The sequence below is a fragment of the Opisthocomus hoazin genome, chromosome 2 (assembly GCF_030867145.1).
Source record: "Opisthocomus hoazin isolate bOpiHoa1 chromosome 2, bOpiHoa1.hap1, whole genome shotgun sequence".
In the NCBI taxonomy this organism is placed as follows: Eukaryota; Metazoa; Chordata; class Aves; order Opisthocomiformes; family Opisthocomidae; genus Opisthocomus; species Opisthocomus hoazin.
Genome location: NC_134415.1, coordinates 103,133,405 through 103,158,644, shown reverse-complemented (window position 1 = coordinate 103,158,644; position 25,240 = coordinate 103,133,405). Strand labels below are relative to the sequence as shown.

The following is a 25,240-nucleotide window of genomic DNA, read 5'->3' as shown; positions in this document are numbered from 1 at the left end:
TCATCTCCCAGCTTTAGTTAGGGGTTAGGGATATCCTTGTTTCTTCTTCCTCTCTCCCCATTAGCTGAAAAGATGAAGGCAATGGGAATTTGGTGAGCAGACAAGGAACACAGTTTTCATAGGGCTGCAGAAGGTTTGCCCAACCTATAAGATACTTGAGGCTCTACATAGTAAATTATTTAGCAGCTTTATAATTATTATTTATAGGAGAAGTATTGTTTTGCAATAATATTTGTGTTTGTTTAAAAAATACAATTTCTGATAAAACTGTGCTTTTGGTAACACTGTCCACAATCCTATCCAAATCTCTAGTCATGGCTCATTAACCTCTTTTTCTGGAGATTTCACCAGGATCGCTTTTACCCCAACATTGTTAAATTTTTTCTAGTGAGATGCAAGAAAATCTAAAATCACTGTGGCTTTACATGTGTACAAGATTGAGGCAGTCAAATTACTAATAAAGAAGGATCTAGACAACTGGTGAAGTTTGGAGTCAGTATAATTACTTTATGTGTATGTTAAAAGATAGAAAAGCCTTGAAAGTAAATGTAACACTGAAAAAAATGATTTTGTTGATGAAAATGAGCTAATTGTTTTTTGAAGAATAAATAAACAAGAAATCTTTGCCTTTCGCGCTTCTCGTTCTCCCCCCAGTATTGCAAGCCTGTCTGTAAAACAATTACTGGACTGTTTTAATGGCTTTCTGTGAAAAAATTATCCTTGGTTTGATTTTTTTTTTGTGAGATATCCTAGAAGAAATAATGCAATTGTAACCACTGTAGCTATGCGATATGTTGTACGGTTTTTATGAGAAGACAGTTTCATCAAGGGTTTGGAATGACGTGGCAGATTGGGCGCTCTTAAGCAATATCTACCGAGAAAGCATAAAAGTGTTACATTTGAAGAATGGAAGTCACTATTCTGGAATTAAATTAAAACTTTGGTCTATACTAGGTGAAAGGCAAGCTTGCAGGCTGATCTGGTGACTTAGATTTCCTGTTTAAATAAGTACAAATCTATCATCCCGAGGGAGTAGCAGGGTTTGGTAGTGCTGTGTGAAATTTGTATATAGTTCCAGCGTGTCATGTTTGAAAAGCAGGAATCTTTCAAAGACTAACAAGAATAAGATTGTTAGAGTATTTTCTAGAAAATGTTTTCTTGTGTCATTTACACAGACATGTTTAATTGTTTTGATACAGCTACTTTGTCAAAGAAAAATTGTTTCCTTACAGGCTGGTTTTCCCTAGAGCATTAGATTTTCAGATGCAGAAATATAAAGCTACTGTGCATTTCCTCTGTCTTCAAAGTTACATTTTTTGCCTTGCTGGCAGCTTTAATATTATTTTTTTAAAGCTGATTTTCCTAAGAGTGTACTACAGATTACACCAAGATGTGGACAGGGTAACCATAAGCCTTCTAGGCATTGCTGCCTTGGCCATTTCATATGCATGTGTCAAATCACTTTCATAGAGGGGATTTGCTGAGCCGCTCCTCCAAGTTGGAAATTAAAGGTCCTTCCTGTAACTTCCAAGAGGAGTGTTTTGTTTCATTTTCTCAGCTTTCACATCCAGTTTATGTAGAGCTGTGTCACCCAGTGTGTTATACTTTGACGTCTGCGTCTGTTTTGGGAGGGTATCCTGTGTTCCTTGACACTTGAAGTGTCTCAGCGACTACTTCCATTATGCTTATCAAGAACATACTGTGCAAATATTTAAGAGCGTTGTGGCACGTAGTTACTAGTTATAATTGCTGGATTACCAGCATGTGTGATCTGTTTTATCGGAGTGGATTATTTATGATTTAAAATGTCTCTTATTTATTACTTTTTTCAGGTTTTAAAATGTGAGCTTAATTATGATTTAAAGCAGAACAAGATGATTTCAAATTTTGGTGGTGTTTTCTGTTGACTGAAACTCTGAAAGGATTTATTGATTAGTGAAATCATTACAGTATGCTAATTTTCAGTGTCGCTTTTCTGCTGTTTGATGCATTACTAAGTAGTCAAAAAGCATAATGTTTATATATCTAAGTATATGCAGTATTTAAGTTTTTATATTAGGAAGTGTAGCATTGTCCATGATTTTTCAAGCTAGAAATCTTGGCTTAAATACTTTTAAGTTTTTAAATTAGAGCATTGCTGTGTAACTTACCTGTTTCAAGAACTGGAAAAGCACTAACATGTAGAGAACAAGAAGTGTAACTTTGTTTTTGCTTCTCAAAAAAAAGAGGAGATACGTCCATGAATATCAGATGATATGTGCGTTTTTTTAAAGTCTGCGTTTAAAAATGAGCTGAAACTGGTGGTGGTGTTAAAAATCTGGCAAAGTTGTTTACGTCCTTACTAATTGCCATTGAATCATTATGCTTTGTTTTAACTCCATACAGTAAATCTAAATATGAGCAGGGATTGTCACAAGTTTTATTTTGCAGAAGTTGACTTTTAAAAAGTACTTTATAGATCTTGTGTTAATGTTTAAAATCATTATATTTTAAAATCTTCAGTATTGCTTCAGAAGGAAGTTCATTTAACAATGTTGGCCAATAGCGTTTTGCTGGTTTCTGCTTAATTATTAGTGATCGCTTGCTGAATATGTAATTCTTTTTCCCTTATCAGCTAAAGCAGTGATATATTTACAGATTAAGTAGTCTTTTAGCTCATGTTAATTAATGAAAGAGCCTTATTCTAAAGTATTTCAGCAGTTTTAAAACAAGCTCTTAATTTTAGATTAGTGAAGACCTGAAGAACGAATTGGCAAATGAGCTGCATGCATCGACCCCTGGCCTCACTATGACTAAAGTAAAAGAACAAATGTACTATAAGGTAAGTAAAAATTGTCAAGTTCTACAAATTTGCATTCATGCTTTTTTCAGTTAAATTTGGAGTTACTACTATTGCTACCAGTAAAATTAACTGACACTAATGAGAGTTCCTCTTTTTCATGTCAGTATAAGGGTAGAGGGAGGGACTGGGAGAATGGAGTTTTAAACTGCTGTTAGTGTCTTCTGTCCTCTTCTGCATCTCTTCTCTTTCGCCACAAAAATGGTCTTAAGTTTTAATGTTTTCCAGATAAATGATGTAACTTGCCTGGCTGGAGACTTTCTCAAACATCTGTTGCTGAAAATAGGTTTGGTCTGATTGTACTAGTCTGAAATTCTTTTTGCGAGCGAGGGGAGGGGAAAGACGTGTCTAATGGATCCCACTGATGCTTATTTGGAGTGAAGTTGGTTGAGTTCCAGGGCTGTTTCCAACAGCTTTTATATGTAGCTTACATGCATCAGATATTTCAAGATGTCTGAAACAGAAGGCTAACAGAAATCAGTTTTCAAATATCAAATCAGTAGTTGATGCAAAGCTACTTAATTGGGCGAACTGAAGTTTGCATCTATGACTAGCTGATTTTGCCTAGTTGCATGACTTTATGTAAGTAAACAGTATTTCTCCACCAAAATAATGATCAGCTATTCCAAAGTCAACATGTAATTTCATGATCTTTGTGTTTTACCTGGATGGAGCTTTGTTAAAAGACAGAGAATGACTTAAACCTTTACTGGTCCATCTGGAATCTTTAGGTTGTAAACGTTATTACTGCATTGTTTTGCTTGTTACACAATGTGGGTGGTTCTTCTTTCTCAGGTTGGACTTGCAGATGCTGTGGATCTGTTTAGAGCCAGAAGAGTGTTTATTAAAGATGGCTTTGCATATGTGCCACTTAAGGAGATTGATGCGATTGTTTTGAATAACTATAGAACAAAGTTATCTAAAGCACTGGCGGTAAGTCTGATAAGGTCTGATTTTTTGATTTTTTTTCTTTACAACTTTTGGTGCATGGTTTAGTGACACACTTGGACAGTAGCCTTTTGGATTTTTAATCTGCTTTTTATCTGGTTCTATCTGGAGAATACCAGAAACCCTGTCAAAAGTGCTGACAGCACTAAAAAAAAGTTCATTATGAGCTGAGAGTTCATTAATTTTAAATGGAATTCAGCATGTGATGTGCATTGTAAAGAAATTTCTGCTAGGGGATTTTTAAATTGTTTCCCACATAGAGTAATGTGACTTTTCATTCAAAATGTTAGCCCCATACACACAACTGTTTTTTCTCTTGATATCAATCTTTTCTCCAACAACTTTTTCCAACAGATTTTTGTTGAAATAAGTAAAATGGTGGTTTGTGGTTTTTTTTTTTTGTTGCTAATGAGAACTGAAATGTGGGTAAGTCAGAGCACGTCAGGCAAAAATAAAGTCTTCATTGCATGAATGTTTGAGGTATGAAATCTAGCTGGGACACCTATGGCAAATACTGTATGTGAGTGCTCTGTTAGTAATTTGCTGATAAGTTTAGGAATTGCTAGTTTTACAATATTGGACTCTTCACAGGGTTTAAAAGTTGGTGGTCATGTATCATGCACAGCATTTGAGTCCTGGAAAATACTATGTTAAATAATATGCAGGCAGTTTGGATTGCTTTTGAAAAACGTTTTCAAAGCTTGATGTTGCTATGTCGCGTTAGTATCAAGGTTGACCATGAGTGTTTAGTAAACAAACAGTGTAAAGTAAAAATGTATTTCTTTAAGAAGCTGCCAGTATGCTAATTTTCTAATTTGTTAATTTTCAATACAACTGGAGTCTGTGGTACTATTTATTGTGCTGTGAAAATGGTGGTACTCTTATGTGCACATTTCCATTAGAGCTCTTTAATACAACTACAGCTAGAGACATCCTTAATTCAGTTGATGCACAGTGTTCTTGTGGAAAGCTCCCACTTGTGTGGGATTTAAAAACAATGAATGTATTCTGTAGAAATGTGGCTAAGTACACAGGTTATCTGCATCGATTTAAAATACTTTTGAGAAGCTTCTTGGACTTCTGTTGTGTGAGTAGCTGAGGAGAAGTCTGAAAAACAGAGGAACTGTAATGAGTAGCCTACCTGACTTTTCAGTTTGAGGATGAATGTGTGACTTTTTCTTACAAGCACACACTATTTTGTATATAATTAATTCAACTCAGATTACTTTGTTAAAGCTGATAGCTGCTTTATAGTAAAAAAGTACTTCTTTATCCTCCATAATCATGATTTAGAAATTTTAATACTCATGAGCTTTGAAAACTATCTTCTGTAGAACTGCTGTGTTTTATGTTATTGCAGTATTTCAGGTTTGCATTAGTTTTTACGTTTAATATGTTTTGTTTGTTAAAGTTCACTGTATTTTCAGAGTAAGGAATAAAACAAGATTAGTGATTTCTGCTGTATTCTGAAGTTTTGGGCTTTTGATTACTAGTTTAGTTTGCAAAACCACATTTGATAAGCTGTTTCAGCTAAAATTAGCCAGCACAGTGCACTGCTGAGAGATGCTAGGAATATTATTCAACTGAGTCTTTTGGAAATGAAGGCAAAAAATCCAGCATGTTCTAGAGAGGTCAATCTAACATTGTTCTGTTATACCAAACAGAGGCATAATTGGAGTGTGACACTTGGTAGCTGGATAATTAGTGTAGTTTTCACTGGAACAATACTATAATAATCAATTATATTTCAGTGAAACTATAAGAATACACTTTTAAAGAAAATATTGTACATAAGGAATCTTTTTAAAATTTAAAGATGATAACGGTTGCTGTTCCACACCTTACAAATTAGGAGGATAAAGGAGGCCCAAAGGAGGGCTACAAAAATGATCCGAGGGCTGGAGCACCTCTCCTATGAGGACAGGCTGAGAGAGCTGGGCTTGTTCAGCCTGGAGAAGAGAAGGCTGCGGGGAGACCTGATTGCAGCCTTTCAGTACTTAAAGGGAGCCTATAGGAAAGATGGGGACAATCTTTTTAGTAGAGACAGCAGTGACAGGACGAGGGGTAATGGTTTTAAACTAAAACAAGGTAGGTTTAGGCTAGATATAAGGAAGAAATTCTTTACAGTGAGGGTGGTGAAACACTGGAACGGGTTGCCCAGAGAGGTAGTGGAGGCCCCATCCCTGGAAACATTCAAGACCAGGTTGAACAGGGCTCTGAGCAACCTGATCTAGTTAGTGGTGTCCCTGCTCGCTGCGGGGGGGTTGGACTAGATGACCTCTAGGTGTCGCTTCCGACCCAAACTTTCTATGATTTTATTATTCTATGATAATCTTTAGCAAAATGCCCTTTTTTCCTCAGCCTTATCTGGACCGAAGAGGCACATTTCAATAGAAGTTAGGATACAGTGGTACACTTCCAGTATTGTCTGTTGTTGTTGAAGTAATATCTGATCTGGGCTGAAGTTCTGCAAATACAGCTGGTTTAGTATTGCTTGGTAATGCTTTTGGATGTTTGTGTGTGTCTGCAGCAAAGGAGAGATCAGTTGAGAAATGTGCTGAATTTCAGGCACTAGGGTGGTATAGAGGTATTCATGACTGTGCACGGAAGTCTTGCATCATGGCCAGACTTAATTAAGAAGTAATAGAGCCTTAAACAGTGTCACAGATTTGTTGTTTAATTTGTCTCTTAATGAGTATATTTGATAATGTTACTACTTCGGTAAGCATTGCTTACGTGTGCTTTTGGGAGTATGTTTTAGTGTTTTTGCAGCATCTGGCTATTTACGCTTTGTTCTTGGCACTTTCTGGTGGACAATCCTTGTTTTATTAGAATTTAAGGATTAAAGATCTTAATTGTGTGATAATCCAAATGAGGCTTGAATGCTATTTCTAAAGAAGCGGTTTGTATCTTCACAGGGCTGTAAAATTAAGCTAGAAGTTTGTATATTCTATGGGGTAGTTTAACTTTGGCCAACATTTCTGGCTTTGACAGTCTTACCAGCTCCTAAGGGACACAACAACCTGAATGTAGATAGTGGAAAGACGGTGGCTCAATTTTGCCAATGGCTCTATTTTGTCCATGATGTTAAAGCAGCATAGTTTTCCAGGAGAGGGCTGTTTGTGTGGTGCTGTTGATTATTCGTACTGCAATGTGTGTTTTGCCTCTTGGAGGTTGTTTGGTGCTACTCCAGCCAGTTACGTGCACGGGTTTTTGGAAGGAGTTACCCCTACGCAGGAATGATTTCATGGTGAAGGCCTGCCCTGTCTTTTCCAAGGTGCTCTGTTACGCTTTATGGGAGCTTGCTTGTGCTACAGCTACTCTTCCCAGGTCTCCGAAGCATGGAGTAGTTTGGGTGGTCGCCTAGCCTTGCTACGTGGCTCACTACGTTGCAGGCTTGTGTTGCCACCATCCTGCATGTTACAGGGTGATTCCAGCTGGGATCGTAAGGGAGGACGATAATGAAAATGGATTGATGTGTTCGTACTGAGCTTTGAGAGAGCAGTGAATAATTCATAGTGCTGACTTTTAAAAATTAAAAGTTTTATGTTACCACTGGCACAAATTCAGTTTAGTCAGAGTTATGTTTTAAATGCTTACTAGTCAAGCCCACAAAGTGGTCATATGTTTTGTTTCATCCTTTAAAAATCTTCCTTGACGTCTTGACTGTGTGGCTGTTCCTTGAGGCTCAGTAACAGGGGGAGTTAATACTATTCAAGCCTTCTTGGCAATTGCAAATGCAGCTGAAGAAGTTCATTTTATGTGCAAAATCAATACTGCAAGGACCTTCTTTCTGTATTCTCTGACCTGCTTGATAGTAAATAATTTTCTTTGTGCCACTAATGATAATTAAGCTGTAGAAAGCCTAAACATTTTCTATAGCTCATGTAAGTTGTAATATTAGCTCTACAATTATTTTATAACTTAAAGCAAGCTTTTATTAATTCAAATTGCATTATATTTTATTCATGAGGGCTTTGCTGTATTTATGCTAATACACAAATATTTCTGCAATAATGCTGTGCTGCATTTGTGTAATTTCAGTTATGGCCATGTAGTGAATTTAGGTTGTGAAATTATTGGGAGTATTGGATCTCCTTTTTTGAGGATAGTTGTTTTAGTTTTTGATTTCTTGAAATCGGAAGATTCGACTTAGTGTTGCGGTTCAGACCTGTAGTCTCGTATCGGAGCTGTGTTACACTCGGTTCTGCACGAAGGAGGATTGCTCCGGAGAAATCTGAAATGGGACAGAAAGGGGAAAGGAGAGAAGAGGCTGCCGAATCGTTGGCTGGGACTTGCCTTTACCAGCAGTGTCCTCAAATAATGGAGAAGATGACTCCATACTACGTAAGTGGTTGACTTGTCAGAGCAGGAGTTTGTTTTGGGCAGCAGTCGGCCTCCGTGGTTCCTGCCCTGCGGTGTTGGACACCTTGTGGTGTCTGATCCCCAGAAATGACATCCTTTCTGAAGAAGCTTTTAGGTTTTTTGAACTACTTACAGTACCACTTAGTACCGAGTGTCTGATACAAATGCTCTTACTGTGTGACTGATCAGAAAATCCTTTATATAGAGACTATAGTTCTAGGTTGAGCATATGAAATGCTCTTTTTATTATTAAAATAACACTAGCAGTCTTGGCTAAACCTGCGTACTGGGTGCAGGAGTCCAGGTGCTGGCAGGGGGCTGCAGGGCGGCCATGTGAGGGGAGGAGACACTGGGGCTGCCCCGGACTGGACACAGCTCCAACCGACCCTGTGCAGGGCACAGCTGAGCCCCGCAGCCATGGTGAGAGCACCTCGGGGAAAACCTGTGCCAGAAAGGGCAAACACCCGACAGAGAGGAGGGGGGAACCACAAGGAGTGAGGATCAGCTCCATGACTCTGGAGCAGATCTTCATGGCACCCATGAGAACCCCGCGCTGGAGCAGGTGGAAAGTTCCTGAAGGAACCGCAGCCTGTGGAGAGCCTATGCTGAAGCAAAAATTTTTTTTTTCTTCCCTGAAGGACTGCAGCCGGTGGGAGAGAGACCATGCCAGAGCAGGGGAAATGTGTGAGCGGGTAGAAGCCGCAGAGCGGAGCTGTGCTGGACTGACCACGGCTGCCTCTGCCCCCTATGCTGCTTGTGGTGGGAGGTGGAGGAGTCTGGAGTGAAGGAGTAGTTTACCTTGGGAGACAAGGGGGGAAGATGCTGTTTTAATGTTTGTCTCTTTTCTCACTACCCGAGTCTATTTTAAAATGACAGTAAATGACACTTATTTTCCCCACGTCGAGTGTGTTTTGCCTGCAGTGGTAACTGGCGAGCAGTCTCCCTGTCTTGATCGTAACCCGTGAGCTTTCTCATCCTATTTCCCCCCTGTCCTGTTGGGGAGGGGGAGTGAGCGAGCAGCTGGGTGGGTCTTTGGCCCTTGGGTCGTGGTGAGTTAACCTTGCCTGTCCTTTTAATTTTTGGTTTCCAGGCTTGTAGATCTGCTGAGGTAGGATACTGGAGGCAAGGAGGTTAGGCATTCTGGTTCCAGCTCAGGCAGTCGTGTTAGCTTCTGTGTTTCCTGGGCTTCTCCTCTTAAGAGGCTCTTGGATAAATTCCAGAGGTGGGGGTATTAGATACTGGAAAGCTGGACTTGTACTGGGATGCCTCCATGAGTGTCAGGTGTTTGCATCAACTGGGTTGAATCACAGAGTCGTAGGGGTTGGAAGGGACCTCTGTGGGTCATCCAGTCCAACCCCCCTGCTGAAGCAGGGTCACCTACAGCAGGCTGCACAGGACCTTGTCCAGGTGGATCTTGAATATCTCCAGAGAAGGAGACTCCACAACCTCCCTGGGCAGCCTGTTCCAGTGCTCCGTCACCCTCAGAGGGAAGAAGTTCTTCCTCATGTTCAGATGGAACTTCCTATGCCTCAGTTTGTGCCCATTGCCCCTTGTCCTGTCGCTGGGCACCACTGAAGAGTTTGGCCCCATCCTCCTGACACCCACCCTTAAGATATTTATAAGCATTTGTAAGGTCCCCTCTCAGCCTTCTCTTCTTCAGGCTAAACAAGCCTAGCTCCCTCAATCATTACATCATTCTTATCCTAATGAATGCTACAATTCAGGAAATGTTTTGTCCTAAAGTTTTAGTGCTTGTTGAACGTTATATTTTAAAGCTATAAGCAGATGCTTGAGAATGTGTAAATATTCCTGTGTAGCATGAGTGCTTTTATTGTGGATTTGAAGAGTTTGTTTTACAAAGCCTTGTAATTGTCGATGATAGCATAACTTAACTTCTCATTCATAGTCTAATGGCAGTTTTTCATTAGATTTGTTATACTTGTATTTAAATCGAGCCCCTTTTGCCCCCATCTTGAGCCTAGCAATTGAAGTAATAACTTGGCTGGTCTTTATATTATCACCCTACTGCAAGAAGTTGCTTTTGTGAAAGTACTTTGCTGGAATGTCATACGGGATCTAACCATCTGCAAATTAAAATATTAACTGAAAATAACACAGACTGGTACCGTAAGAAACCAAGATTCCAGTGTCAATATGTACAATCTTGATAGTAGGTGTTTCTTCTTATTTTAATGCCTACACTTTTTTACTTCGCAGCATGATCTTGTGTAGTCTGATAAAATGTCTACAAATAAAATTCTTGGGTTTTGAGGACTTAACACAAAAGCAGGACCTAAGCATTGTTTTCAAATTTTTATGTATTTTTTTATTCCTTTCCCTATTTGGGATGTAATCTTCAAAATTATTAGAAATATGGATCAAGTAGGTTGCTTCTCTAGCTTTAGTAATATTTGCAATGATTTGTCTTTTAAAATTAAATATTAGTCAGATATACTGTTTCGGTTGATTTATGCTATATGTTCAATGAACCTGCTGATTTGGTAAAAGTATCAGTATACATGGCACCACCTGCAAAACATTTCCTTTGTAAAACACATATGTTTTCAAGCAGTGAAGGAGAAGGCTTTATGTAATGGCATTAATTTTGAGAAAGTATGATTGATGATGGTCTTGTCACTTGAAATTCGTTTCAGGTGTTGTGTTCCCAGTGTTAACTAAGTAATTCCCTGTAATGTAAATGGATGATTTTTATAATATGCACGTGCAAGGTTAGTAAGGTAATAACTTTGGCAGTGCAGGGTAAAATGTGATTACAGTGACTTTGTCCTGAATCTCTCGGATCCAAGTTTGCTGTGAGAGTTTTGTGGAGAAGCAGCTGGTCTTCATTTCCTTGTAGTAGTATATTGTATGGTCAATGTCTAAGGCACAAGTCTACTGAATAAAATGGTGGTATTTTGAGTGGGAGAAGTGCAATCAAGGGAAGTGACTTCGAGTGTGTGTTTGCGTGTCAGAGAGGATTCAAGCTTGTGTGCAGAATGGTTACCTGCAAGACAGGGAAACTCATTGGACTTTTCTTTGTGGACCTTCTTTTTGCCATGGCTGCTTAACTGTCCTGTTGTTGGTTATTTTTTGAAATCTGTCCTTCAGTGTTTTATCTCCTCTACAAGTTGAACTACATAACTACATAGATTGCTAGCATAAGAGAATAAATAGAAAGATAAAATACCGGATACAGTCAAATTCCATTTAGCCTCCTAATACTACAAATTATTACACCTGCTTCTTGCATCTACTGCAATGTAGAAGATTTTATTAGGTACTAAGTTTGCAGCATAAGCGATTGCTGTGGTCTCTGCATGGTCCTTTACGGTTTGATTTATATGGAAATACTTCCATTTTCAAATTGAGGTAGGTGTTTCATGATAGTGAAACTAACAAAGCAAGATGTACAGGATTTGAAGCATGTGAAAGGCTTGCTTAACTGTTGAGAAGTTCCACAAATTTCAGAAAAACTATTGGAGCAGAATATATTAGCAGGAAGTACAATTTTATTGTGTTGTGTGATAGATGTGATAACCTGGAAACGCGTCGGTTAATATAGTACCTGTTTAATGTCACGTGACAGCAATTTCTTTCTATGTTAGTAACAACAATTTGAGGATGATGTACTATAGTCAGTAAGAAAGAACTGCAATGGTATATGAGGTTGATAAGTAAACAGAAGTCTGTATTGCAGGACGACACTGTGTTAGAAATTTGAGTTTTCTCGTGATTATTTTCTTATGGCTTACTGTGACAATAGGCAGTTGCTAAGTGATAGCTGTAGTAGTGTCTGTCTGGGGTTGGGTTACACCAGAATTAATGGCAAATTATTTCATCAGCTGTGCTCTGGCACTTTGTTGGAGAAGACTAGTTAAGTTACTGGAAATTAACTGATGAGTGATCTACTGTGGACCACCAATGGAGTAGGACTCCAGGAGCCACCTAAACTGCCAGTGAAGATGCACCTAGTGTGTTTCTCAGCCTTCCAGTGTTGCACTGTGGAACGAGACTGATATGTGGGTGCAATTGTTTCCCAGGGAAACTTGATTCATGTGTCTCATTAATGCTAGCTGAATCCCTTCTGTGATAGTGAGGATTTCACACCTGTCTATACATTAATAGAGGGTCATTACTGAGATCCAGGTTTCAACCACTGTGCAGTTTTATGTGTAGTTCAAGAGACACAATTTACCAAACACTGCCATGTACAGTAAATCATAAACTTCCCTTGATATGAATATATTGAATCTTGCCTACAACGTTGCAAGATTCTGTAAAGGAGCATAAATCTTAGATGTCCTTTGTCTAAACCAATTTTTTCGAGTGATGTAGTTGCTTTTAGAACACCACAGTTATTCACTGAGCTTAATAAATGGATTCTTAAATTCATGATTGTTGAAAAGCAACATTGCTGCCTCAGTGACACTTTTGAACAAATGTGGTCAAATCCTGACAGTTAGATTTTTATAACATTTCGAAAGAGCATGCCACTTTTGTCCTAACTTTTGAATAGTTTAGGACTTAAACTTTACAAGTATTTATGCTAAATTTGCAATTCCTGTAGAACATAAATATGCTTATTCTTGCTTGCCTCTTTCTCTGATTGCTGTGGTAGCTCATTTCGTCACTTCTGTTAGACAAATTTAAAATCTCTTCTATTTGAAAGCTTTGTGGAGTACATGCTCTTGCCTAGTTCTTAAAATTGGACTTTTGCTTGCTCCAGCTCATCCTTTCTGCAAATCTCCAGCCTTGCGTGTTGAAAGAAATGTGGGGTTTTGGTGTTTCCACCCCTAATTTCTTCATCATGCTTTAGAGTGCCTGCCTTGCATTTGCTTTTCGAAGTGATTCTTTTCTTGCTTTGCTCCTTTGCTAAAAGCTGTTTTGGAAGTAAAGGAGCGAAGAAATTTTTGAAAACTTTGCAGTGTAATCCTAAAAAATCATCTGACTATTGGGGAAGGACTGAATCTTAAATCCTTTTTTTCAATCAGAAGGAAAAATGGGAAATGACTGTCAGTAGCTCAGTCAGACATGAAATAAATTGAACAACTGATAGTCATATCAGATGACACTTGGCTAATTAATGTATAGAATCTTTCTAGAGGTTGGAGCACTTCTTTAAGAAGCAAGTGTAAGAATAAAGTATACACAAGTCTCATCTCTGAAATGCCTTTGCCAAGATGTGTTTAAAAGAAATTCTACTGTAAGAGTAATTTAAAAAAACCCACTAATTTTACTGATTACACAGCTCAAGTGTTTTGAACTCTTTTAAGAAAAACTGTAGCAATATGCTTTTTGAACTTCTTGAATATTTATTTTTAAACTGTTTTAAATATAGATGAATTAAATATCTTTAGAAATGCTAGTCACTGTTGCTGCAGCTGACTTCTGGGTGGTCTCATTATATGACTTTCCATTTTACTGCAATTTCTCAAAGGGAAGTTCATCTGTTAATGTTTTTCTTCTGTGATTAATTGCTAATCTGCATATTTATGCTGGAGAGGAAGTGGACTTTTTTGTAGTTCTTGGAAATGAAGATTATTCATCGGAATATTTTTCCCTAGTAATATGAAAGCAGGGTGTGTTCAGAGGCAATATAATTAAACAGAATTTTTACACTAAAAATACACTCGAGTGTCTTACGGGCAGTTTGTACAGGCTGTCACTGAAATCACTGGAGTGCTGTCCTCCTGAAATATTAGAAACATGATTTAATTAGGCTGCAAATATAGAGCTAGGGTGGTTAAATTTGGCTCTGTACTGGGCCTGTTGGAGTGCTGTGCCTGGCCCACTCCCTTCCCAGCTGTGACTCCTTTTTGCAGCTCTGGGTTGTGAAGAAGCAGATCTTTGAATGGTTACTTGTCTCCCAGAGAGCATCAGGTGCCTCTGCGTTGCCTGTTACTCTGCTGCCAGGCTGCTACTGGATCTTCACTTTCTTTCCTCTGAGGGGCCAGCGACTTGCCTGCCTGAGGAGGGCACTACTTTATTCCCCAGTACCTTGGCTGCAGGGATACATTTTAAAGTTGAGAAATCAGTGCATTATGCTCAGCTGATTTTTTTTCTGGCTGCTTCCCTGTTAAGTTTCTTTTGGGTATCTGACATGGATTTTGAAAGTCTTTTTTGGTTGGCTATTTTTTTGTTTGTGGTTTTTTTTTTTACCTTCTGATGGATTATCTCCAGCTATTTTATAGTTCACCTCTAATTTTTTTCCAAATCTCCGAATTAGTGACCTGCAGGGAAATGCTGACCTGCTGATACAAGCTACCTCTCACTAGGGACCATACTTTCTAGTTAGTTTTCCATTCCTTATTGAGGAGTCTGGCCTTGCATTGCCCTGAAAGGTGTACTGTGTTGCATCTGCATGTCCACTTATCTCATGTGATCCGTTCAGCGTGAAGAAGGGTACGAATCAAAAGTTGGGTGTGCGACATTACTGAGTTAGCTTTCCTTGAGAGGCCTCTCTGCTGCTGTGTTCCACCTTTACAGGTCTACCTTAGTGTTTCAAGCCTGCCTGGACTTACAAGCGCTGGAGTCCTGAAAGATGACAGTAGCTTCACGTGGACACTTTGACATTGCGATGAACTGAATTTTCTTTGTTTGAAGTGGCTCTCTTTTTCTCTTGAGGTATGTAAGGAGGAGGTGATCTAGTAGCGGTGATCTCTGTATCATCTCTTCAGTCTGTATGGCCTTACCTGGGCTGTTTTTTGTTATTCCTTGGATCTTCTATTACTGTGAAACAGAAAACTAGGAGACGTTTTCCACGGATTCTATGTGGGTTGCGTATATTCGGTAGCATGTCAAATGTAAGTATGTATGTAAATGTTTTGTATTTCATCTGTCTGATGATGCCTCATCTGTCTGAGGGAGGAGGCACAAAAGTACTGTAATGTAGATATTTTTTTAGTAAAGATGGATTTTCAAAGACAGTGATGGATTTATTCAGCATCCAGGGTCACAGGAAAGTCTCCAGGTATAAGTGAGATTTTTGTAAAAGCTTGTATGTGCTCTGTAGATTTTCAAAGGACACTGAATTAGCTGTTCAGTGCCTGAATTGTAGAAAGGCAGAAAATAAGATGAAGTATCAGGGAAGAACAGACCAATGAAGATACATGGTTTCAATTTACATGTAGCTTGTGAAAGATATTTTAGCTATAAATTTTTTTATGTTTATGTAAACAAATTCCTTTTTATGTAAATACTAGTAATTTTCTGTTTGTAAGGATTGGTGTTTAAATAATTTGTAGTCTTGAACAAATATCAGAAAGCAAAGGTTTTATTATCTGTCAAGTTAAGCAAAGTGACATGATTTATTAATGGCTACAGCCTTTGTTTATATATGTACATATGAATAAAATGACTTAAATTTGGATGTAGTGCTTAGAGCTTCCTAAGTAATAGAAAACGCTATGAGTTTTCCCTGTTTTTTTCCTAGTTATGCTGCCAAAATGAGGTGAAAGTTATTCTGCTACCAGCTCTGTTAATCCCAAAGGATTTGTGTATGTGTTTACTCCATCCTTTTGATGTATAGACAATAAAAATGAATTAAAAAATGTGTAGATCCCAACACCCCCCACCCTGCCTTTAAAACTGAACTGTGAATTGGAAGAATCCACTTTGGAGTACGTGAAAATGTTGAAATGCTTCTTTAAAAAGTGGAAAGAATCTGAATCCCACCAGCTGTCAAAGTGAATCAATAAAACTATTTGTTGGTTCTTAGTCCAAATGACAAGCTTTTAGAAGTCATTTTTGGAAGAGTGGAGTCTTCCAGGCACTGTTATAGTATGCTAGCTGTGTGTCACCCTGCAGTGACAGAAAGCAAGTACCTGTTTCTCAGTAAAACTTGATATCTAATATTGCATGAGCAAATAAGATAAATATAACAGAGCATGTAGGCTGAAGAATAAGGGCTATGAATTACTTGAGAATATATTTAACTTTAGAATCATTCTTCTGTGTCACGTGCAATAACATTTTGCCTTGTTAGATATTTTAAGAAGTGGAATTTCAAAGGCAAATTACACAATTTCTTTGAAACATGCTTCTAGACTTTGCTGGAATTGTTTCTCTAGATGGTTTTTACTGAACAAACGAAGATCTTGGGGTTAATCTGCATTTAAATTTGGTATGTTCTCTGATGGTCCTGTATAAGAAACAAAGGGCACTAGAGAGGAGATGTCTTGATGCTGGCAATTACTTTCTCTTTCCACCCTTATTTTATCACTCATAGTACAACTAACCAATTTCAGAGTAACCAGTTTTAAATAGCAAGTCCAGTTGGACTTTTGATCTGAAGCTAATTTGGGAGGCGTAAAGAGAGAAGTGTTGTGGGTCAGATGATGACGTGCATTTGCCTTAATTTGGGCTGGGAAGTAACCCCTGGTTTTCATTATCGGTGCATCTCCTAGTGGAAAACTACTATGCACTTCTATCCATCTATATGTATTTCTTATGGTGTAGGATAATGCTGGTAGAGCCCACAATGAAAGCAGAGAGATGACCGAAGTAATAATTAGAGAGGCAGTAATAAAAAATTCTTTCAAGCTTCATGCTTTTGAAACCAGCACTGTGCCAGATCAGTGACTTTGGGGAATTTATTATGGTTCAAAGATAACAGGTAACTCCTGTGAAGTAAAGCTTGCAGCCTAGTACCTCCCTCTTTAAAGAGCTGGATTGTTACAGCTGGATTGTTGCGTGAGCAGATGTGGGGATGCTTCAGTTCAACTGATGCAAAGAAGAAAATGTCAGACAATGCGTGAGCGTAAACCTGTGCTCTGCTGCGGTGGGATTAAAAAGTAGCTGTGGAGTAGTGGAGAATGAAAGCTCCTGGCCTGTCCTGCGCAGGGTGCTCTGCCAGCATTGCTAGCATGTCTGTGCAGGAGCTACAGGAGGGTCTTTGTGAGCACTTTTTTCAGGTGGAAGCTTTTCCTTTTCCTCAGGCATGAATGCTATTATGAGTAATATAAAGATATGAGATATTTGCAAAAAAGAAAGCCATTTTCTTATCTTTTTCATAACCTCCTTTACCTTTGTGACTGTGTCTAGAAGCCACAGAGAAACCTCCCAGGAATAGAAAGGAAGAAGCTTTTGCTTGTGTGTGTGTGTGGTGCATGGTGGTTTTTGTTGCTACTGTTTTTTTTTTTTTTTTTTTAAGATTTAGTGAAGCACAGAAATTTACTAGTTTGTATAGCACATGGTAACATCCTGTTACCTAACAAGTGACTGCTCCAAGCTTGGGATTAGTTTTTCAATCTTTTTTTGGTACGTTTTCTTGTAACTGTTGGGTAGGACTGTTAAAATCTAAGTCATAGTCACCAAGAACTTCCCTGGTCGCTAATGCATGTTCCTTCAGCCACTTAAATGGCATATAGAGACAAAAGCAACTATGATGGGTGTGTATCAGTTTAATGAGGTGCAATTTGACTTACATTTATGTGATCCTGTTTCTTAAACTTTTACTTGAAAGCATAATAGTTTGGATTTAGTGTAGCTCACATCTGAGCAAACAGCAGGCTCAATATGAGCCAGGGGAGCACCCCGGCAGCGGAGAAGGTCAGCAGTATCTTGGGCTGTATCAGAGGACGTACAGTAGGCAGAGGAAAGGGATTCCCCCTTTACTTGGTACTCAGCAGACCACATCTAGAATACTGTGTCCAGTTTTGGGGCTCCAGATACAAGAAAGATGTTGATCAACAGGGACACGTTTAGTAAATTTCTGCCCTCTGCGTTTTCTAAGCTGACTGCCAGATCTGCAGCTCTTTTCCAGCAGAGCTGTCCTCCGGGAAGTTGGCCACCATCCTGTACCAATGGAGGGATGTATTTTGTCTTAGGTACAGGACTTTTCTGTTGTGCTTGGTGAATTTCATGAGGTTCTTGTTAGCCCGTTCCTCCACCCTGTTTAGATCCTCCGAATGGCAGCACTGCCTTTCAGTGTGTTGACTGCATTCCCTCATGTTTATGAACCTGATGAAGGTGCATTTTGTCTCGTCTAGGTAATTGGTAAGGATATTAAACAGCATAGCTCTCAGAATAGGCACTTGAGGAGCTGCTCTTGTAACTGGTGTCCAGGTAGTGTACAAAACATTAATTGCTACCCTTTGAGCCTGGTGACTGTTTTTCATCAGGAGCTGCTGGTTTGGTTTGATCTCAGCAATGAAGGCAGTCAGACTCAGTAAAATGTTGCTTAAAAAGCTGTTTATTGGAGGCGATATGTTAAATAGAGGCCACTACTGATAGTCTTACTCCCTTTGGGTTCTGGGAACTCAGAGCTGTGGGGCATCAAATGAGCCACAGACCAGGTCACATCTTGCTCTGCAGATCCTGTCTGAAATATTAACCCATTTTGGTGTTTTCAGCTCTTACAGGGTTTTGTCACAACACTTTGTTCATCATTTCTGTGTGTTCACATCGGAATCTGTTGCCATGCTTTTAAGTAAAGACAAGGACAGGCAGGTGGTGGTGTTGCTGGTGGGAGCTGCCCACATGCTGCTTCTTTAGTTACCCAGCTAAGTTTGTCCTGCAGCCGAGCGGTATGTGTGGCCCAACACCAGAAGGCCGAGTTACACATGCAGTGTGGCACAGCCCAGGCCTGCGCCTGCTCAAGTTCACTGTTAAGGGAATCCCTAACTCCTTGATGTATGATGATTTTCCAGTTAGGATCACTACAATGATCCAAACAGCTTTTCACCCATCTAGTAGGTGACTGGACTATAAAGTTGCAGCTTAGGTACAGGGATACTGTAGAATGCTGTATGAACAGTCTCGTTAAAGCCAACGCAGGTGACATCCACTGCTCTTTAGTCACAGATCTACCTATTTAGTCTCAGAAGGCAGCTAGGTAGGTTAAAATAATAATTAAAAAAAACTATTTACCCTTGGTAAATCCATGCTGGCTATTCCTGATGACCTTCCCTATTGTGTGCCCAGAAACGCCCTCCAAGAAGACCTGCCCCATGACTTTCCCAGGGGAAGTGGGGCTGACTGGCCTGTTCCCCAGTCATCCTTACTGCTCTATCAGACGATGGGTGTGAGGCTTGCTTTCCAGTTATCAGGAGTCTCTCCTGATTGCAGTGGCCTTTCAGCAGTGATGGAGAGCAGGCTCATAATGTCGGCTCGCTCAGCACCGTCACTCAGGTACGTGCTGTCAGGTTCCATGGACTTGCATAAGAGGCAATTTCTTGGTAGATCCCTTACTCAATGCTTTTTGACTACTTGGTGGTAGTTTGCTTCCTTGAATAATCTCTAAAAGGCATAAATGTCTGAAAAACTTTGTCAGTAAAGACGGGCAGAAAATGTGGAGGGTAATATTGCTCTCTAACTTGCATTTGTGCTAAATGATTGCCTCAAATTTGTAGCAATACCCTTTGAAGCTAAAATACTGAAGATCTATTTTATTTAAATCTGCTTTTGGAAATTTGAAAAGGAAATATGTAATACTCCTTTTTTGTTTACTGTGTCCGGTCACTTAGCAAAAATAAATAAATTAGATGGCTTTCGTATTACGTGGAAATGGTACAGCAATTACACTTCATTGACTGCATGATTGGATTCAAAAGTCTTCTGTATTCGCAGGATTCAAAATGTCAAGTGTGGAAATTGCAAATTTAGGTAATTCTGTCAATTTTTAAGTTAGCTTTTAAAATATTTTTCTGTCTTTTTTTCTCCTGAAGTCTTTATTCAGCTTTTTATAAGCAAGCTTTATGAAAGCATCACTTTCTATGTTGGGCTTGATTTCAAGCCACCTTTCACTTTCAGAAAAGCAGATACAAACCCAGACAAAATGCTAAAAATTGAACGCTATGTACCAGGCTTCTCTACATGTTGCTGCAGCTCCACATCTTGTCTCGTGCAGTCTAATAGGATGTTTTGGCTACAGTGTGGTGTTTGGGAGCAACTTTATCAATTTTGTGTTTTATAAGCTGGACGTTTTTGTAAGCTATGGGGGCAGTTTTAGTTCTTGTCAGTGCAGAGTTAATGGGGTGAAGTTTGGGAGAAAATTCCGCCTTGCTATTGTATCTAGTCTAGCTTAAAGTCGAATTGTTAATGCTTTTTTCTTATGGTTGTTGCTTGACCCGTGATGCTTACAATCTATGTGTCCAGATGCTCTGCTGGCCTGCGAGGTTATGTAGCTGCATCTTCTGACCTTGGCCATCAGAGAGCACCGCAAGAGTGCTGAACGGAGTGAGGCAGGCAAATCGTGCCTGGAATGCAGCCTTCTGTGTAGCAGTGGTATTCCTTTAAGCAGGCGATGAAGGCAGGGGATTGAGTTCGTCATTCTCAAGAAAAATGTGTTGTATTTGGTTTAATGCGGGATGTATGTAAATGAGGTTGGTTTTATTCTCTTGGTATACACCAAATGCAAATAAGCATTTCACTAAATATCATTAATTTTTAGTTCTGTGATTAATTTGCCTGTATCTGTCAGCATGAACTGACAAACACAAGATGAGAAAAGATCAACATTTAAAAATTCTGATGATGTCTTGACAGTAGCTTCATGAATTTGCTTGCATATGTCATTCACAGTTACTAGGCTTTTATGTATGTGATGTGTAGCTCACTAGTTTTTCATCTGGTGTAGCAGATATCACCTGGTGCATTCGAAGCTTTCAGTGTCTGAGGTAATATTATGTTTTGTCCATGATGTTACGACTATATAGGCTAATCTTTGAGTCATTGGACTTCATTACATAAGGTTTAGCATCAACTAAACCAAGTAGCTGACCATAAATGAGCAATTAATGTTTTCTCTTATTTATTGTTGAGACTGTTTAGCATTGATTTTTATGGGCAATTCCTTTCTTGTTTTCTCTTCATAGTGTCTTAGTTAATGTTGTTCCTGGTGTCATTGTATTCTTGTTAAATGGGCACTTCTTGTTCCTTTTTTTAATAATCTACATTAAAACTTTGTATCATCTTTAGAAGATCAGTGATTCCTTTCTTTCAGAATATTTTTTTTATTTTACCAACTAATGCTGACCTTCTGAAATAATGCTGTTTGGACTTATCCATAAAATGGAAAACTTTGTTATTAATCAACTAGCTACTCATCCATTTCAAAAACTCTGCTTCTGTTTTCATGTCTCTTCAGCTTTCTAAGATTTTTACTTGGGCGTATTCCTTCAGCGTCCTTTCAGGTTCCCTCAAGTCTTCCATAACCTGAAATACTACAGATGCATCATTATCAGTGGACATCTGCGTGTAAGAGTCATTCTGTGTTTAGAGCTTTGTTCTTGGCCTTGGCATGGTTATATTCATTACATCTAACCTTAATCTGACTAGTATTCTAGACATTCTTTGAACAGTTTAAGATCTCTGTGTGATTTTATTCCACCCTCTCCCCGCAAATGTAGCTTGTTGGATCTCTGCAGATACCATTTTACCTGTTGGATATTTAGAGGGATGTCCTCCATTTGATATTGTACGAAGAGCACAGACTGTTCCTGATGCTCTGGAGTCATGGTGGTACTGTTTCTAGTCCCAGATTTTCATGCTTGTCAGCACAGCTATGAAATTGCATGTCAAGTTTCTTAAAGACAAGACGTATATCAGGTTTTAGGTAGTATCACAAAGTTATGTCTAAAACTAGTCAAGGAGAGGATGTAACGATCATGCCCTCATTTCTGAGCTGTTTGGTTTTCTCACTGACCTGACCTCCACAGACCCCTATCTTCAACCCATCATCGGGAGAGGAGAAAAGGATCTTACATGTAGAGTTTGCAAAAGGTCTTCAATTTTAACTATATTATACTGGGTCATGTTGGCAACTGGCAAGTTTTCTAAGAGCTTGGAATAGCCTCAAGCTCTGTGTTTTTGTTGAAGACAGAAGTTTACAAATCTTCATCCTTATCTAGATCTCTCAAGACTAGATATTCTTTGGAGACACTTTACTTTCTCACACTGATTTTGGTTTTGATATTTTGGTGGAGCACAAATCCTCGTTACCAAGTGCAACTAAGCTGTCTACAGTTCCAAATACTCTATTACCTTTGCTAGATCTATTAGTGAAACCAGATCTTTGTTCTTTCGTTGGGCCAATAGTAAGATTTGGAATGAGGAAGACTACAAATAAAGTGTTAATATTACAATCTTATTTCCCACAGACTTGTGTTCTATTTAAATTCTGTTCACTGTTAGATCTGTCTTATGTTGTGTTGTGTGTTTGCTGCCTGGCAACAAATCCAATTCTGCAGCAAGCTTAAAAAAACAAAACACAACTCTCTTAGAGGTCTGCAATAAAAATAACTAAATGAACCACACTGCCACAGCCTCAAAAAAAAAAAAAAAGTTGTACTTTGGTGGTAACCGTGCAGTTTACTGCAGAGATGACAGAATTAGCTACATGTGGCTCTGTTACTTTCGGCTCCATATCTGTGTTATGTCGTGCTGTGACTGATAACTCTGAGAAGTGGAGGAAAGTAGTAACAGATGCAATTCCTTGGTAACATAATGATTTTATCCGTAGGATTTGTGGTGGTATCTCTAGTGAAGGCTGTGCGTGTCTAGCATGTGTGGAGGCAAGTGTGTTTGGAACATGATTCTACATAATACGGCTTTACTGCTGGTGGATTTGAATAAAGTGCAAACATACTTCAGATTTGCTTCTCATTCAGCTCAGGTCTACCTGATTTAAATGGCAATATAAATTCAGGTTGCCTTGCACATCAGGAACAGGCTGAAACCCTGCTACTGCTAGTGTTCTAGTTGGTAAACCAATGAAAAAGTAGAGGTTTCATGTGGTGGGTTGACCCTGGGTGGACACCAGGTGCCCACCAAAGCTGCTCTATCACTCCCCCTCCTCAGCTGGACAGGGGAGAGAACATACAATGTAAGGCTCATGGATTGAGATAAGGACAGGGAGAGACCCCTCAGCAATTTTGTCATGGACAAAACAGACTCAGCTTGGGGGAATTAGTTTAATTATATTACCAGTCAAAATCAGAGTAGGACAATGAGGAATAAAAGCCAAATAATAAAACACCTTCCCACCACCCCTCCCTTCTTCCCAGGCTTAACTTCACCCCTGATTTCTCTACCTCCTCCCACCCAAACAGCTTAGGGGGACGGGGAATGGGGGTTACGGTCTGTTCATCACATGTTGTCTCTGTTGCTTCTTCCTCCTCATATTCTTCCCTTGGTCCAGTGTGAGGTGCCTCCCATGGGAGACAGTTCTCCATGAACTTCTCCAATGTGAGTCTTTCCCATGGGCTGCAGCTCTTCACGAACTGCCCCATCGTGGGTCCCTTCCATGGGGTGCAGTCCTTCAGGAAAAAGGCTGCTCCAGCGTGGGTCCCCCATGGGGTCACAAGTCCTGCCAGGAGCCTGCTTCAGCGTGGGCTCCCCATAGGGTCACAGCCTCCTTCAGGCATCCACCTGCTCTGGCCTGGGGTCCTCCACGGGCTGCAGGTGGAGATCTGCTCCACCGTGGACCTCCATGGGCTGCAGGGGGACAGCCTGCCTCACTGTGGTCTTCACCATGGGCTGCAGGGGAATCTCTGCACTGGCGCCTGGAGCACCTCCTCCCCCTCCTTCTGCACTGACCTTGGTGTCTGCAGAGTTGTTTCTCTCACATATTCTCTCTCCCTTTTTCTGGCTGCTGCTGGTGTTGCGCAGCAGTGTTTTTCCCTTTCTTAAATACATGATCCCAGAGGCGTTACCACTGTCGATGGGCTTGGCCAGTGGTGGGTCCGTCTTGGAGCCGGCTGGCATTTGCTATACCGGGCATGGGGGGAAGCTTCTGGCAGCTTCTCACAGAAGCCACCCGTGTAGGCCCCCTGCAGCCAAAACCTTGCCACGAAAACCCAGTGCACTTAAGTAACAAAATATATCAGTATGGAATGTGTTTCTCTGCTTCTGCAGTCATCTGCTCTTGTGGCAAGATAAAGCAATAAAATAGTCTTAAAAATATTTGACAGATTTTCTGACGTAATTTGTCTGTAAGCAGCACTTCTTCAGATCAGTTTTGCTGTTTTCCTCATGTAACAAAGTTTTCTCCTGCAGTTTGCAACACTGTTTCTTAAAGTAATCATAGTAACAAGAGAAATAGTACTTCCTCAGTAGCAGAGATCCGAGTTGTAAGTACGAGCCATAAAATGTTGGTGGTACCTGAGTGATATAAGTTTTCCTGTGTTTTTCAGTTAGCTGCTTGCATTCTTAAGCCTTGTTTGTGAAGTTTGAGTCAGAATAGCAGTGTGCTTATATACTTGTGTACTGCATTGAATTGAAAATATAGCTTAATCAACTGTTGTGATCCAGTTATGCAGCATTAGATTAGAAGGCCCCTGAGGGGGCATCTGTTTAGAAACAGGCATCTGTTTCTAAAAAAAAAAACAGGCATCTGAAATACTTTGAGCACTTGGAAGGATTTTTTCATGCCTCTTGCTGACCACTCATGAAACTCAAGGCTTTGTTGAAGAAGGGCAGTGTCAGGTATGTTTACTTAAATATTTGTTATTAGAAAGATAGATTTTACTTATCTACAAGATGAAGTTAAAGGTCTTTGGCATACAAAGTGATTCTAAACCAACCCTAGAACTGCATTGTATGAGTTAAAGCAAAGGTATTCTAAATTTTGCAAGCTAGTCCTAATAAAATATTTTTTTTGCTTACAGAAAAGTCAATCACTATCTTTTGATGTACCTTACAATTCATTTAAATGCTTATAATCACTAAGAGTACTGTAAATTATGTATTTTTAAAATGTGTGTGTTCAGTCATTTTTTTGTCTAAATCTTTAATCAAAAGAATATGTTAATTTAGGAGAATGAAACAGAACTGTCAGTGTAGTCACTGAAGTTACTGTTAATTAAAGTTGAGGATATGTATCACTGCTGTGGTCATTTTGGAGGAGGTAGATTTATTTAGTGTTTGAGTGGTGAAGTTCTGAACGTGTCATTTCTAAACCAAGATCTGCCTCACTAATGAGCAAGGTGAATAGTGTGAATGGCTGACATTTCTGCTTGCTTGTTATACCTTTTCAAGTTACCTATCAGTCCTGAGTGCTTTCCTCAAAAAGATGAGGACTTACCTAGTCTTCTTTATATCAACTAAGTCATTAAAAATTCTCTGAAACACATAAGGAAGATTAAAAAC

The 25,240-nt window shown here is 39.4% G+C and overlaps 1 protein-coding gene across 3 annotated transcripts in view; it reads left to right on the top strand.

The window, feature by feature from the left end:
• PRIM2 (DNA primase subunit 2) overlaps positions 1-25,240 on the top strand; it is a 128,474-nt gene that overhangs the window by 21,781 nt on the left and 81,453 nt on the right. For all 3 annotated transcript variants that reach the window (XM_075410636.1, XM_075410645.1, XM_075410654.1), the window contains exons 5-6: positions 2,726-2,821; positions 3,635-3,772. In XM_075410636.1, the coding sequence (XP_075266751.1) occupies positions 2,726-2,821; positions 3,635-3,772 (234 nt within the window). The remainder of the gene's footprint in view (positions 1-2,725; positions 2,822-3,634; positions 3,773-25,240) is intronic.